Raw genomic sequence first — 14,891 nt, 5'->3', positions numbered from 1 at the left:
ATGTTTTACACTGTGTTCGACCTGAATGGGATGCTGGAGGTAGGAACGTTTTCCCTGCGTACAAAATAGAAAGGGGTAGAATGTGATTTTAAACCATTAGGACTTTCTCCTTTTTCTAGTATCGGTGTGCCAAAATGTATTAACTGTAAAAAGTAAACGAAGAAGTAGCGGGATCACATAGGTTAAAAACTTACAGCTTTGGCGCCTGTGATACTGTACGGCGTTGCTGGAATATTCATATTGCTTTTATCTGATTTATTTCCTAGCCACGAGGTATTTCGCCCGTGAATCCCTGGCACTTTTGATATCACCTGAGGCGAGCGGTATAGATTTATACAAGTTATTTACAACAACAGCCAAGCCGTTCCTCTGGAAACCAGGCTGCAGATCAAAGGATTGTTTTGATCTCTACTTAGCATATTTGTTTAACCTAGCCAGTGATTCTGAAAAGTGCACGAGCTCTCCGACGATATGCAGAGCACCCTTTATCCGCCTTTTTCTTCTGTTAGCTCTGGATTTAAGTACTTTCTGTATTTAGGAGACAACTGGATTTGCCAGCTTTTGAAATTTAGTTGCCCACTGCTAGCAGTCTTGGCACTCCGAAATAGATAACTAGGTATGTTCCGCCGCTAATCCTGATCGGCCTTGTAATAGTATTTGCGGACTGTACGGCACTCAATTAGGGCATAATGTGCTATTTTTATTTCCTTTAAGTTGGATTAAATTCGAAAACATGTTTGTTTTTTTGTCAGTTTTCATCTACTGTTTACTGTGTGTGCACTTTGCAAAAGTATTGTTTTATACTGTTTCACTCGCCCCCTCCCCACACACACACACACACACACACACACACACACACACACACACACACAGGATTGCAAAATGTCAGGAGAAAAACAATGTCCAGGCGCTCTCTAAAAAAGATGCCAGGGCAATCAGGAAATTTTCTGGAATGCTTAAGAGAATGCATATGCACACAATGCCCTAATTCTCTCTTACTTTGGGTTTGGGAAAGATGAGCCCAGGTTTATTGAGAGCCAAAAAAGGGGGCAGATGGCTCACAAGAGGGATAAACCTGGGAAGTCATGCTGTAAATGTGTTTTACAGAAAACAATGAAAGGAGCGGACAAAGCGATTGTGGCAAAGTCCTTTGGAAAATGGAAAAGCAGCTCTCTAAGGTCCAGGACCATGGAGAAGCCGGATGAGCCGTCCGATGAGAGCAAGGAGGAGAGCCTATCCAACTGCACCTGTGAAGCCCCACGACAAGGCAAGAAACCAGTTAAAGTACCTCATTTTCTCACTTCAAGCCCAGGCATAGTCCCGCGTCTCTCATCTCGTTTTTCTTGTGGCAATTTTAATTATTACTGCGGTGACTTGTTTTCCGATTTGACTCTCTGGCCCGGCGTATCCGGTGAACAAAAAAACCACATTGTTGGGCAGGAGAATTCCTTTTGAGGGAAAGTGTGTCTCCAATGATACAGCGTTGCCAGGAAAAGACAAAGCAAAAAATAGCAAACACAAAAACAGTCACAGGTGCATGGGAAAAAGAGAGAGCCGAGTGAATGGTCACCGCCGTCCCCAGGAGGTCTTTCAGTGTAAGCCAGTGCAGTGGGTGGACTTCTGACAAGGACATTGGTCCGCAGCCAGGTGGAGTGTGTAACTGAGAATGCTCCTGTCTATTCTTTTCACATGCTAATGTGGTTCCCTGTGCGACTTAGAATGCGACAAAAACTTTTTCTTGGAGTTTACGTTGTTTGTTGTTGGGTGTTGTTGTTGTTTAAATGCCTGCTCTTCTATCACAGTGATGCGCTGGCTCAAAGGCTCCATGCTGAGATGTGTCGTTCAGCATATCGGGCTTGGGGTGAAATTTCCTTTCAGTGGAATTTTGTCACTTTCTGAGCAGTGCTGTTGTTGGGAGTTCCGTATCATTTGATTTCCGAAATACGAGTGTGGTTATGTGTAAGTGCAAACGTGAAATATGCTCGTCTCAATTTAAACCTATGGACAAGGTGATTCTTGGACCAGGCCGCAGACATACAGACACGTGAAGACACGACTATGGACATCCCTGCCAGCTGTTTATGGTTCACAAACACATATGTCGATGTACATGACAAAAAGTGAAAAGGTGCTTTTAAAGGGTTGTATAACTTTAAAACCACTATTTGTTATTATACAAAGCCGTTTCGGTCTGCACGGTGCCGTTTTCTTTTCTTTGGTTTACCCTTTGCAGTCTTTAATTTTCTGTCCACTCTACTCCATGGGCAGCCTTACAGTTGCTGATATTTTTCTCCAACTGTGGAAGCTAATTTTGTTTCTAATACTCTAAAATGAAGCAGTTTAATAGGGTCCAAGGCTGAACAAATGCACCCCTATGTGGACAAAGAGAGAACAGTGGGGTGTTTGGATGAAACAAGCCAGCCATACAGTCCATACAGCACCATTGTCTCTGGTCAGGAGGGTGCAGTCTTGCTATTCTCTATGATAAATCATCAACTTCACAGCTGCCACACTACCAGATGTCGCCAAAAAGGGCTTATGACCCAAAACGGTTGTCCTGAAGTTCACGCCTAAGTGTGATATCAAACTTAATTCCTGAAAATGGCAACGCGGTCTCACGTTACGGACAAGGTCTTCCATACCTTGTGCTGTAAAAATCAGCAAATAGCGTCGAAGGCATCGCATCTGCCATCTGCACTCGTAAGATCTCTTCTGCATAACCATTAAAACAAGCTGTCTCGGAGAACATCATTCGTATTTCAGACTCAACCCTGAATTAATGTGTGTTCATAATAATTATAAGGGAGGAGTGCTGCCAGGCCAGACTGCAGAATGCCAGGTGCACACTTCCATAGTCTCCCATTTTAAACAACTCGGAGCATTAACGGCGGTATCTACATCCAGCTATCTGTTCACTCTTCCCATTCTGCTGAAAGTGGGGAAAAAAAACCAAAAAACTAAAAGCAATTTGTATGCCGAAACAGACACAGAGGGAGAAAGTGCAACACTTTGTAGTGCTCCATTTTCCTAAGCCTGCTTAGGTTATGTGACTGAGCCATGCTGCTGTGTGAAATTTTATCCCGATACTGGCACTGTATCCCTGTGAGGGAGTCTTGTAAAATAGGTTTACTTAGTGCTTTTGCTGGCATTTTCCGAAGATAGCAAATGCACAAACACTGCCCGTGATCGGATTAACTGTCAACAAAATGATGTAACTCTTTGTCTGTCTTGTGTGGCATGGGTTCCTTCGCTTAAGTTCAGTGGTCACCCAAAAGAGAGGGAAGAACATCGGGGAAGCTGACAAATCAGATCCCGATAATCCGTACCTATTACCTGTCCTTCACGACGACGCCAGATTACGGAGCACGTTCGTTAGCCGCCATTGTTGAACCATAACCAAATCCTGAATCCGGTGTCTTCCTCGGTGACACCGGGATCTCGGCGTCCTGTGCCAAACAGCGCGTACTTAACTACGTTTTGATTTGTGAGACGTTTTACTTTGAAAGACAAGTGTACGGCTGCCATGTGTTCTGCTTTAATCTTCGGTTATTGGATTGTAATGACATGTGATAGGTGTGAAAGTTGTTTGAGCGCCCATGTGCAGTGAAGAGCACGTTATGCCAAGTACACAGAGAACACGGCTCTTCACCTGAGGACATGGAGCTGTGCGTCCAACATCCGGAGGTGCGTCAACACAACGCGTTAATTGCACAATTTATGATAGAAATCAGCTGAAATATCTCCATGGATCTTGCTTATTTGCATTTTAATTACTACTATTACTTATTCTTATTTTTTGGATGTGGCCACAGCAAGCCCAATTCCTCCCCTACACTAGAAAGAAGAAAAATGATGTTTTTTCTTCTGTGGAGGTTTAGATGCTTGTTTATCACTTTTAAATACCATCATCTTTGCTGAAATCCCCTCTCAAAAGAACCTTTCACTTGCTGGAATAAATTCAAATTAAAATTTAAATCCCTCTTTGCATTTCTTTAGCCTCTTTTAAAATAGCTGCCTCCTTTTAGAAAGCTGTTTATGTAGTGATCTGTTCATAATCCAGTTTGTTTCTCAACAGCGAAAAACACAGAAATCGTATTATCACTATCTTGGAGAGATGATGCGAGAAATCAGGAAGTATAAATGTCTGGATCTGTGCAAGTTTTCAAAGTTATAAAGCCGAAGAATATGAAGAGTATGAAGACTATGAAGAATGTGGCAGAAGCCTTTCCATAAGGTATCTGAGCATCGCCATTTGACTTGCAAATAAATACGTGTGGCACACTGTACTGTGATATACGTAACTCCACATGTTACATGTGTATACATCATGTGTACACATTTATATGTACACATTATATGTACACATTTATGCAACGCTGTTGGTGTGTTGGCTCACATAAGACCCAACACACCACCCAACCGACAGACAGACAGACAGACAGACAGACAGACAGACAGACAGACAGACAGACAGACAGACAGACAGACAGACAGACAGACAGACAGACAGACAGACAGATAGATAGATAGATAGATAGATAGATAGATAGATAGATAGATAGATAGATAGATAGATAGATAGATAGATAGATAGATAGATAGATAGATAGATAGATGGACGTGGTTGGACGGCGGTTGGACGGATGGACGGACGGACAGACAGACAGACGGATAGATAGATAGCTAGACAGACAGACAGACAGACAGACAGACAGACAGACAGACAGACAGACAGACAGACAGACAGACAGACAGACAGACAGACAGACAGATAGATAGATAGATAGATAGATAGATAGATAGATAGATAGATAGATAGATAGATAGATAGATAGATAGATAGATAGATGGACAGACAGACAGACAGACAGACAGACAGACAGATAGATAGATAGATGACAAGTAATGCAGATCCCTGCAAACAGCCCTGCCCAGTCTCACAAGGAGCTCCCTTTCCCGACAGTCTTGAGAAACAAAACAATATCTAATCAGAAATCTAATAAATATAAAGACAAACAGGAGACGTTCACAAGCAACGCCTCTTGATAACAATCCACACCAAATGTAAAACTGCTTAGAGGAGGCCATAGCAAAATTTAATTTGCCCAAGCTAGATTGGATTTATTGTCAGGAAACAAATTATAATTGTGTCTCCAGAAAGTTAACCAAGATCTAAACAAAGGAAAATCAATGGCCAACCTCCATTAATCACTCAGAGCTGGCTACTTGTGCAGAGGGAACTTACTTCATAATCAATTTCTTTGTTTTGTTCAAAGGCCATTTGCATTTTGGTTCATGTCAGCACGCTGCCAGTATCTGGTGCAATCAGAAAAATTGCAAGCCATCCACATTAATGGAGGAGTATTTTTTTTTATTATTTCGAGTGCATTTCTCTAAACACTCACAATGATTTTAATATGTCACGCGAGCCACCCGGCAGGCAGGAAAGCACAGATTCACGAGGAAAGAGTGAACTTTTCTCACGTTTCATCAACTTAGAAACTGTCTCGCTGAAACATTTTGAAAGTTTTACCGAGACATTTCTCACGTGAGCGGTCCTCAGCAGTCACTGGGTGGCAGACGGGGGAGACACCCTGGACAGGCCGCCAGTCCGTTTAACCGCTAGCTGTAAACCGGCCAATCTACACTGCCGGAGGTGTCCTAACTGAGGAGATATAATGCAATCTTATAAATGTCTGCTGTCGTTTACGTCTAGACTTCTACCCCAAACAACAAGGTCATTATCAAAACCAGTCCAAACACCTGTTACCGCTGTAAAAATAGTCATTTCTGGCAACTCATCCCAGCTCTTATCTGGCTATTTGTAGGCGTATCTGTTCCATTGTTTGCCTGCCTGATTAGAAAAGATGGAGAAAGACCCCCTGAGACCCCCAGATCTAACCTCTCAATGACAAAACACAATGACTCCAAGGCCAAAGAAAAGCCAGACCTCTGCTGACCGAGCGAGCCTTTATTTCCAAACTATCAGGACGTTAGATTGCATACATTACAGGCTGAAACCTGCAGTGGCCAGAGTCCCACGCCTTCACTTACTCCTGCTGGACTCAACAACTGGCTTTTATTTGGTTTACAGGCAATAAATGCTGGTTTAGTCATAAAGACAGGACCAGTGCCAATGAGCTGGCAAATTTTGCTATTTTATTCACATCATATCCTTCTATCGGTCATACCTGCCTGCATCTTTTACAAGCAAAGGGGGGTTTCCCGGTGTTTTGTTCACACAAATAGAGCCTTACCATCACAACATGGAAAGTGTGATCTCATACTAATCAGAATCAGAATCCAGAATCACTTTGTCATTTCACTTCATAAACTTGCGTACATGAAATGAAATAAAACACCGTTTCCCCCAGCCCACAGCAGTGCAACACAAAGACAAACACACATATCCAAACTACAAGAACACATAGTATATCCAAACTAACACATATATCTAAACAAAACCAAAAAAATAAGTAAATCACTTTCCAGGAGAACGAACACCAGCCAGGATGACTGTCGGAACTGCCGGTCTGCATAAGCTAGCAGTTAGCTTAGTCTGCCCCGCTTCCACGTCCTGTCAGACCGCCCTCAGTCGTGTCAGACCAAACTCCCTCAGCCGATCCAACGCCAGCTCTCCCAGCCAGACACCTTCAACACACCTCCCCGCAGTCCACACGACGACACTAAAAACACAGTCAAGGCTAGATGAGGATGCCGCCAGACTGCCCTCAGTGTTATCCGTACTGCCAGTCTGCATGGGCTAGCAGTTAGCTTAGCCTGCCCCGCTTCCACGTCCTGTCAGACCGCCCTCGGTGTTTCCTCTTCGGGCACAGCTCCAGGCAGGGCCGTGGTCCCTGGGCCCACAGCACACAGCAGACCAAGCTCTCCCAGCCATCAAATGAAGACAAACTTAGACGCAGAAGTGGGCAAAGACACTACATGGACGGTACTGGGCGAGGCCGCTGCAAACATGAATTCGCGCCGCCATCTTCCCGCACTGGTACTGGGTGAGGCCGCATCAAACGTGAATTTGCTTCGCCCTCTGAGTTTGTTGGTTTTTGGGCAGATTCAATACTTTACCAGTTTACCAGTTTACAAAGCCTCCAGTAGCTATGGAGCCCGACTGGAGGATCAAGTGACTTTGGATGCAAACCAAGACCCAAGATATCATTCTACATTTGTCCATAAAACGCGTACATATTATCAAGTAAATATCGAGTGTCTTCAAAAGACGCTAAACGAACATATTGTAATGTTGCCCACGGTCACACACAGATCGTCCCCGAGGGGCTCGTTGGGAAGTAATCTAATCATTTCTCACACGACACAGTGACACGCAATGTAAACAATGATCCCCATGGAAAATGTACTGTATTCTCAAAAGGAAAATTCCCTGTCTTTTGACATCCACATAAAGATAGTTCCACATCCTCGAGCCATATCAACAACACACACTTATGTTTGGTTACTCGTATTTGCATATGCAAATTGATTTTTTATTTTTTTATTTTAATGCAGTCCTTTTATGTGACTTTCTCTGATGAACAAGGCATCAAGTGGTTGCACAATGGCACGGGGATGGGGTTTCACCATCACCACGAGGACGCATTTGTGTCATTTTAGACCAATCTTAAAGCATTTTAGCTGAAATTAACCACAGTTTAATACAGATTTTTACACTTCTATCACGTTCAATGGCACAGTGTGAATATGAATTATTGTTTGGGTGTACCAGCTGCCATATGAAATTAGCCGCGTTGCTCGGTTGAAATTAGGGGACAGGGCGCGAGCGAGGGAGGGGTTCTGTTAAAGTTGCGCCGGTGACATTTTGATCCCGCAGTGCATTAGAAGAAATCAGTCAAACGTATTTGTGTAGGTTTAGCAGGAGGACGGTATGGTGCTCCAAACAATGGGGTGCCGTGACATTTCATTTTTGCTTACATAATTTGCAGCAGAATGCAAAAAGCTTTTAGACACACAGATGTGACCCATTGTAATACCTTTCTAAATGCAATCAAACACTTTCTACAAATACGAGCAGGAGTTTTTAAATGTGAACCCTTGTCTGACATGTAATTTTATGCAACCCACTCCTCTTTCATTTCTCCATCAGCTCTCTCTAGTCGTGTCCAGGTTTTCTGTTGATGAGATAGTATGACAAAACACCAGTTTATATGTACTCTGTTGGCTGTGAATGAGACTGCTTTTCGAGAGCTGTGCAGATGCGAGAGCCAAAAGTAAAATGTTGTGTATCTGTAATTACAGTGCGAGGGAAGGAGAGTCCGTGTCGCTCTAATACTGTACATCCAATATGTTGCTCTCTCACAATTTGTCAAGATTGCTTTTCCGTGAGCTGATCCTGTTTAGGGTTTCATTTTGTTTCTACAGCGTTCGCTCCTGCAGCAATACCGCTGCTCGGCTCAAGACATGAAATAATCAGCCTCGAACAAGCGCCACCGTTGCTGCTGTTGTTGTTTTTGTTTTTTTTTTCTCGCTAAGATCGTCCACGTCAACAAAGAGAAAACACGTTTTCATTACTCGATAAGATGCTCAGATAGAGGGTTCTTTACTTTCATATTTTCGGACCATTATCAAGCGCGGACAGTGAAAAGCAGGGGGAACGGAGCAGGACCTCTCTCTTTGTACGCCTCCCTCGGTGTACCCTGAATTGGCTCTCGAGGACAGTTACAAATTAGGTTTTCAAATGAGGCATTGAACAAGGTGATGATCAACTGCCAAACCTTAAGTAATGATATGCTGCTCAGTCTGCAAGTCCCCATCCTTGCATAACCAAATGCACAGATGACAAAAAAAAAAGAAGCACTGAAAATGCATTATTACACATTGTGTTTCACACGTCAGTCCCAGGAGACCCGGGAGGGAGTGGTGGGGGTGGCTGGCTGGGTGGGGGTGGGGGGGGGGCAAAGCTAAGAGGTAAGCATGTTTGGGTGGCCCCTGCCATCGGCTGGGGAAAGCGCGACGCTCGGCTCTCGAGGAGGCCCCTTATGGGTATCACTTATTTTAAATCCTGAGCCGCCCCCGTCCCGCTCCACCCCAACCTGCCCCGCCCCCCCCCCCAACCTACCCCAGCCCTACCCCCAACCCCCACGCAGCCCGTCGCTCTAGGCTCCGCCCAGAAGTGTGACTGCCTTTGTCATTGTAATCTGGCCCTGTTTGCTAAACGCTTCCACTGTTTACTCTTTGCTACGGGGGGGCTTGTATGAACAGGAGTCAGCAGGACGTGGGGGGTGACATCACTTCGGCTGGGGCTCTAAACAAAAAAAGAAGAAGAAGAAGAAGAAGAAGAAAAAAAAAGCTGCCTTTGCAGTGTCTTGGGGCCCCCTGTTACCTCCTTCTAACCCCCCCCCCCCCCGTCTCTCTGTGTATTGCGGCCTGTCGAATGCATGAGCTAGCTCAGGAGGCTAACATGGCCTGCGGGGAGGAATTACTCCTAATTACTTAAATAACTGCTAGGCAGCAGCCTTCCTTAGTCACCAGAAATCATTTCCAGGTCTTTGCCTTGTACTGATAACCAGACACACCCCCCCCCCCCCGTCACACAAGCTCTCCTATATACAGCCTTACAGTTCAAATAGTCCAGGAGAAGTAAAACAGACTGACAGGTACTAACACCGGGGGGGGGGGGGGATTTAATTAACCGGCAAGATTTTCATATCATCAATTTTTACGTTTTGTTTTTTTTTAATCCATTTTTGTTGTTGTTGTCGTTGTTGCCGTAGCGATAAAGTCGCAGACATTGAAACTGGTCTGTTGAGCCATTGTTATCATCCCCGGCCATCTGCTGCCGAGGAGTGACATTCCCTCTCATTTGCATGACGAGTGATGTATGGGGAGCTCGGGAGGGCATATGCCCCAGCCCCGTGACAAAGCAAGGGAAAGTTTTTAAAACCGCATAAAATAACAGCTGATGCAAAGAAGAAGGGGAGGGAAAAGAAAGAAGAAAAAAAGGGGGGGGGGGGGGACGGCAGAAAGACTTGAACGAGAAACGCCACCTGTGTGTAAGTGGACCCGGGTGCTTCTGTGTGTGTGTTTTCTGCATGCGTATCTGTGTGTATATCTGCAGCCGTGTGCGATCGGGTGTGAGCCTACACCAATCGGCGGTGTCCGTGTCCGTCTGCGTGAGCGTACGCACGCCTGAGCAGGAGCTAGTGCATGCATCTGCCTCCTTGTGTGCCTGTTTGTGTGTTTTGCGGATGTGGGAGTAGGAACGAGGAGAGGAGGAGGAGGAGGGGGGGGGAGGGGGGTCGGTGGCTGTTGATGTGCAAATGTGCATCATGTTGAAGGGCTGTGAATGGGGAGGTGTGACGTAAAGAGGGACCCGAACGCAGGTGTTTATCTCCAGGCTGTCAAAGGCACAGTATGTCATATTCCTGGGGACTACCTTTCAGAGCCACGGCGCCGGCTCGGCTATCAAGAGGCTGGGGGGAAATCAAACTTTCTGGATCACAGAACTAGGTTTGTCATTTAAAGTTCTTCTTACTGAATATATCGTCACGCCGGTCGGTGTTTATTCTCGCTGGCGGCAGAAATGGCAGGACAGTTTGGACATGTAAAAGACAAGGGTGGCTTCTTTCTCTCTTTCTTTCTTTCCTAGCTAATATGCTTTTCTGACGCCGCCGGTGTGAAAGGCAACAACGAGAGAAACGCAATCAGTGTTGCAAAGTTGACGCGCTTGTTCAACACTTTTGTTACTCCGCCGCTGCGTGCAACCTAGGCTGATTTCACACGAGCCCCCCTGAAAGGGAATCCCACCGTCCTGTTCTTTTTTGTCCGCGATGTCTCAGAAGGTAGAAAATAATTTCGCCGCCGCCGCCTTGTGTGTGGGTTTTTGTACATTAGGTGTTCTTAAAAAACACTACTGGAAAGCGAAGCGCGGATCCTGTCCAGGTTTCAGCCAGTTTGGGGAGGAGATTAAATGGCTCAAACTGTTTTTTTTTCTTTCTGAGAGGGATGACCTATTTTTGATCATCCAGATAGCGTGAGATGCTGTCTACCTAGATTAAATTCGCAGTACTTGTGCGGCGATAAGCTTGTCTTAAAAGAACACATGCTAGTATTGTTTGTGGAGACAAAGCCTTGTCAGGTTGTGGGTGGCTTTGACAGTGACAGCTGTAGATCCAGGACCACTGAGCCGGCCACATGCACTTTACATTTGGACTCCGTATCCCCCCGCAGCACACTTGAATAGCACGGCACTCAACCAAGTATTTTATTGCTTTCCCTTCTGGCTGTTCCCCCCCCCCCCCTCTAAAGTGCACTGCAAAGCCGGTAAAGTTTGAATCCTGCATGCAAATCCTGTTGCGTTCTCCGAATGGAGTGTCAGTAAAGAGAGATCCGGGCGCAGGACTTTGGAGCTATACGTGGACAAATTGTACCTTCGAACAACTATGAGCGGACAGGGCACTTACAGGTCTCCAGAGCAACCAGTGATTTTGCTGGAAGGATGCTGGGCAGAAAAGTTTATCATTTACCAGCGACACGCCGCACAGCCCTCGCTGGCAAGCCACTCGTTTGCTCTAAAGCAAACGTAACATGTGTACGTATGTTGGGTTGTGCCAGAACAGCCACAAAACAGCCTTCGGCGGACGCTCCCTGGTCGGTGTGGGGGGCCTTGTGAATGTGTCATAAGATGAACTCGCTTGAAGGCATAATCCACGATATTACAGTTATGAGTATTACAGCTTTAATGTCTTCCGGGGTTCGTCTGGCCCTCTTTTTATTACTTTTATTTATTAATCATTTGCATTTTAGTGAGCTTTCTTTTATTTTTGCGCGCGCGAATCGGCAACAGTGACAGTAAAATATTTCCTTTAGACCGGATTTATATGGCGTCCACGTCTCGTACCGGTACTGTACGTGTCAGAGAAGCCATGCTCCGAGACCAAACATACATCCCCCAGAGATGCAGGACATGCTATGCCATCACAAATTGTCAGAGGTCCAAGTAAAAAAAAATAAATAAATAAATAAAAAGGTACTGACCATTTATCACAGTTCAGCCAGCTGGGCTTTTTTTCCCCCCAGCGTCTTAACAAAACAGGCAAAAGAGTTAGAAAATGCACAAGGGAGCGAGTCACATGCAGTGCTTTCAGCTGAGCATCCAGGTATGAAGTTTAAAGAGCTTATTTAGAGAGAATGACACATGTAGTGGTGGTGTTTGGGGGGGGGGGGGGCGGGTTTATGAGAGTCCAAAGCTGCAGACTTTGCTTTAACTACAAAAGCAGCACGAGTAGTCACAGCAAAATAAATGCCTTCTTTCTGCCCACATCAGATGCGTCCCTTGCTCCAGTTGCCAGCCAACAGGATAATGTTAACCTGTGTTTACCTGGCCGGGCCTGCCAACAGGAGCTGTCCATGGTATCCGAGTCTGCGAGTCAGACCAGGCCGGCACCAGCAAAACCAGGCTGGTACCACCCAGAGACACTCACAGCCTCAGCACACACTAAAAGCCCTCTAAGTAAGGCACGGCACAACGGCAGGTGTGGAGGTCAAAGTTGAACTGATGCCGCGTAATAACCAACACACTCCACGTTCTGACCAGGGCGCAAAAAAACAAAAGTTATTTCCGGTTCTTCGGGAGCGTTCACACTCTGCAATCGCTGGATTCAAATAAAAGTGTGATGTGAGTGAAAGTTACCGTCGGCTGCCCGAGTCTGAAACAGGAAATCAGCTCAGGACACGTTCCTGTCTCACGTCCTCGCTGTTACCTGTCCCCCCTTCTCAAACTTCACTTAGTTAATCCAGGAAAATGAATTATTTGGATTTAATTTAAACAGGGTTCAGAAATGTTCCATCTGCTGTCGAGCAGCTGGTGAAAGGATAAATGTAATTAATTACTCAACTTTTGAACAGTAGTCCACAAAAACAATCCTGTTTACGTCTGAAGGGGAGTAAGTTGTTCTACTCAACAATACGTTTAAACTTCTTTTTAATCCTTCTGTTTTAATAACATAGACTTGTGTTTGGCCTCTGTCGTATAATTAAAAATACAAGTTTAACTGGAACAACTGAAACTACAACAGCAATGTCTGTATGTTAATGTATATGTACACATATATATATATATGAAACACAGCAAAAATACCGGACGAGCCCCCACGTGTATGTATGTGTGTGTGTGTGTGTGTGTGTATATATATATATACATACACACACACACATATATATATATATATATATATATATATACAGACATACACACAAATCCACACACACACACATATATTTATTATATGTGTATATATGTGTGTAAGATATGTATAATTATAAATATATATTTAAATATATACATACATACGTACACATATATATGCACACTATGTACATACACACATCTATAGTAGTTTAATTTTATAATTTCATGATTATTTCTTGTAGAATTACTAATAAGTAATACAATTTTATAGTTTTTAATTCAATATTTTCAATAAGTAGGTGTCAAGAATCAGTTGCAAAGTGTCATTGTAAATGTAATGTTTCACTTTGAGCCAAATAATTTATTAAAGTACATGAGATGATAACAGTTTAATCCTCAGTGTGTTGTTATGAAGGCCCACATTCTCATTTGAATGAATTTCTCTAGTTGGGACATTTTATAGTGGGATTTCCATTTGCTGTCACAAGGCATTTAGTGGCGATAAAGTGGGTACTTACAGATAAATATAGAAATTAGAAAGCCTTGAAAACGTTAAGGTTATGTCTTCTTGGAAGGCAGGATGTGCTGCTCAGAGCTATGAAGCCAGATAATCTAAAAATATCAACAAGGATGAATCAGGCCGTGTTTCTTGTACAAGATAATAAATTACAAAACAAAATCCCTTTTACTGAATAGTTATATTTGCTTGACACGGTAGCACTATGTAATGTTCCAAATTAAAATTACATGGGATTTTTTTTTTACTGCTTTTTTTTCCCCCTCAAATATATTTCAGCATTTACCTTGATTGTAATGTACCTCATTGGCTGTGGTTTTGTTTGTTGGCCTAACTATAAAGGATCTGCTTGTACCCTTGTGGGTTGGGAAGAATTAGGATTTATGAATTTATTTCCTCTGTTGTATTGTTTAAACAGCTTTGGTTTAGTTTTGATCCCTTCCTCTTGCCTTTGAGGCTGTTCCACGGTGTCAGCTGTTGACTGATAGTAAGAGAACTGCCTCACAGTGTGAATGAAAGAAAACTAGCGGTTGGTAAACACTGATAAGGGATAAATAGAAAGCGGTCAGGCAGAGATAGTTCTGTGGGAGCCCAGATTGTGTGCGGTCTGTTAAAATGAGATTCTGTGCCTGTCCTTTTTATTCTTCCCTCCCCTCCCCTCCCCTCCTATACCCCCCCTCCCACCTCCCCCCTCGTTTGTCTGGAAAATCTCCAATGACCCGGCTCGTCAGTCCCCGGCTGCAGTATTCGCTTTTTTTTTCTTCCTCTATTTGTTTTGTTTTCTAACAAGGGTCAAGTTGGCCAATAGACACGTCCCTGATGGTTTATAGACAGCTGTCACGACTTCAAGTACTTAGAATAATTCATTTTTCATAGTATCTTAGTATCATAGTGTCATAATGTCATAGTATCTTAGTATCATAGTTTCATAATATCATATCTTAGTATCATAGTATCTAAGTATCAGTCATGGTGTCATAGTATCTTAGTATCATATCATAGTATCATAGTATCATAATATCACAGTATCATAGTGTCATAGTATCTTAATATCATAATATCTTAGTATCTTAGTATCATAGTGTCATACTATCTTAGTATCATAATATCGTAGTATCATAGTGTCAGTGTCATACTATCTTGGTATCATAATATCATAGTATCATAGTGTCATAGTATCTTAATATCATAATATCATAGTGTCATAGTATCAGT

The 14,891-nt window shown here is 43.7% G+C and overlaps 1 protein-coding gene across 1 annotated transcript in view; it reads left to right on the top strand.

Moving 5' to 3' along the window:
- The window catches only part of st18 (ST18 C2H2C-type zinc finger transcription factor), a 64,541-nt gene continuing 49,650 nt past the window's right edge, over positions 1 to 14,891 (top strand). The window contains exons 1-2 of the mRNA XM_056293155.1: positions 1 to 39; positions 1,108 to 1,267. Coding sequence (XP_056149130.1) covers positions 1 to 39; positions 1,108 to 1,267 — 199 coding nt within the window. The remainder of the gene's footprint in view (positions 40 to 1,107; positions 1,268 to 14,891) is intronic.

Source organism: Lampris incognitus, chromosome 14 (genome assembly GCF_029633865.1).
Source record: "Lampris incognitus isolate fLamInc1 chromosome 14, fLamInc1.hap2, whole genome shotgun sequence".
Taxonomy (NCBI): Eukaryota; Metazoa; Chordata; class Actinopteri; order Lampriformes; family Lampridae; genus Lampris; species Lampris incognitus.
The sequence above is the reverse complement of the archived record's forward strand: the minus strand, read 5'-3'. Positions and strand labels throughout refer to the sequence as shown.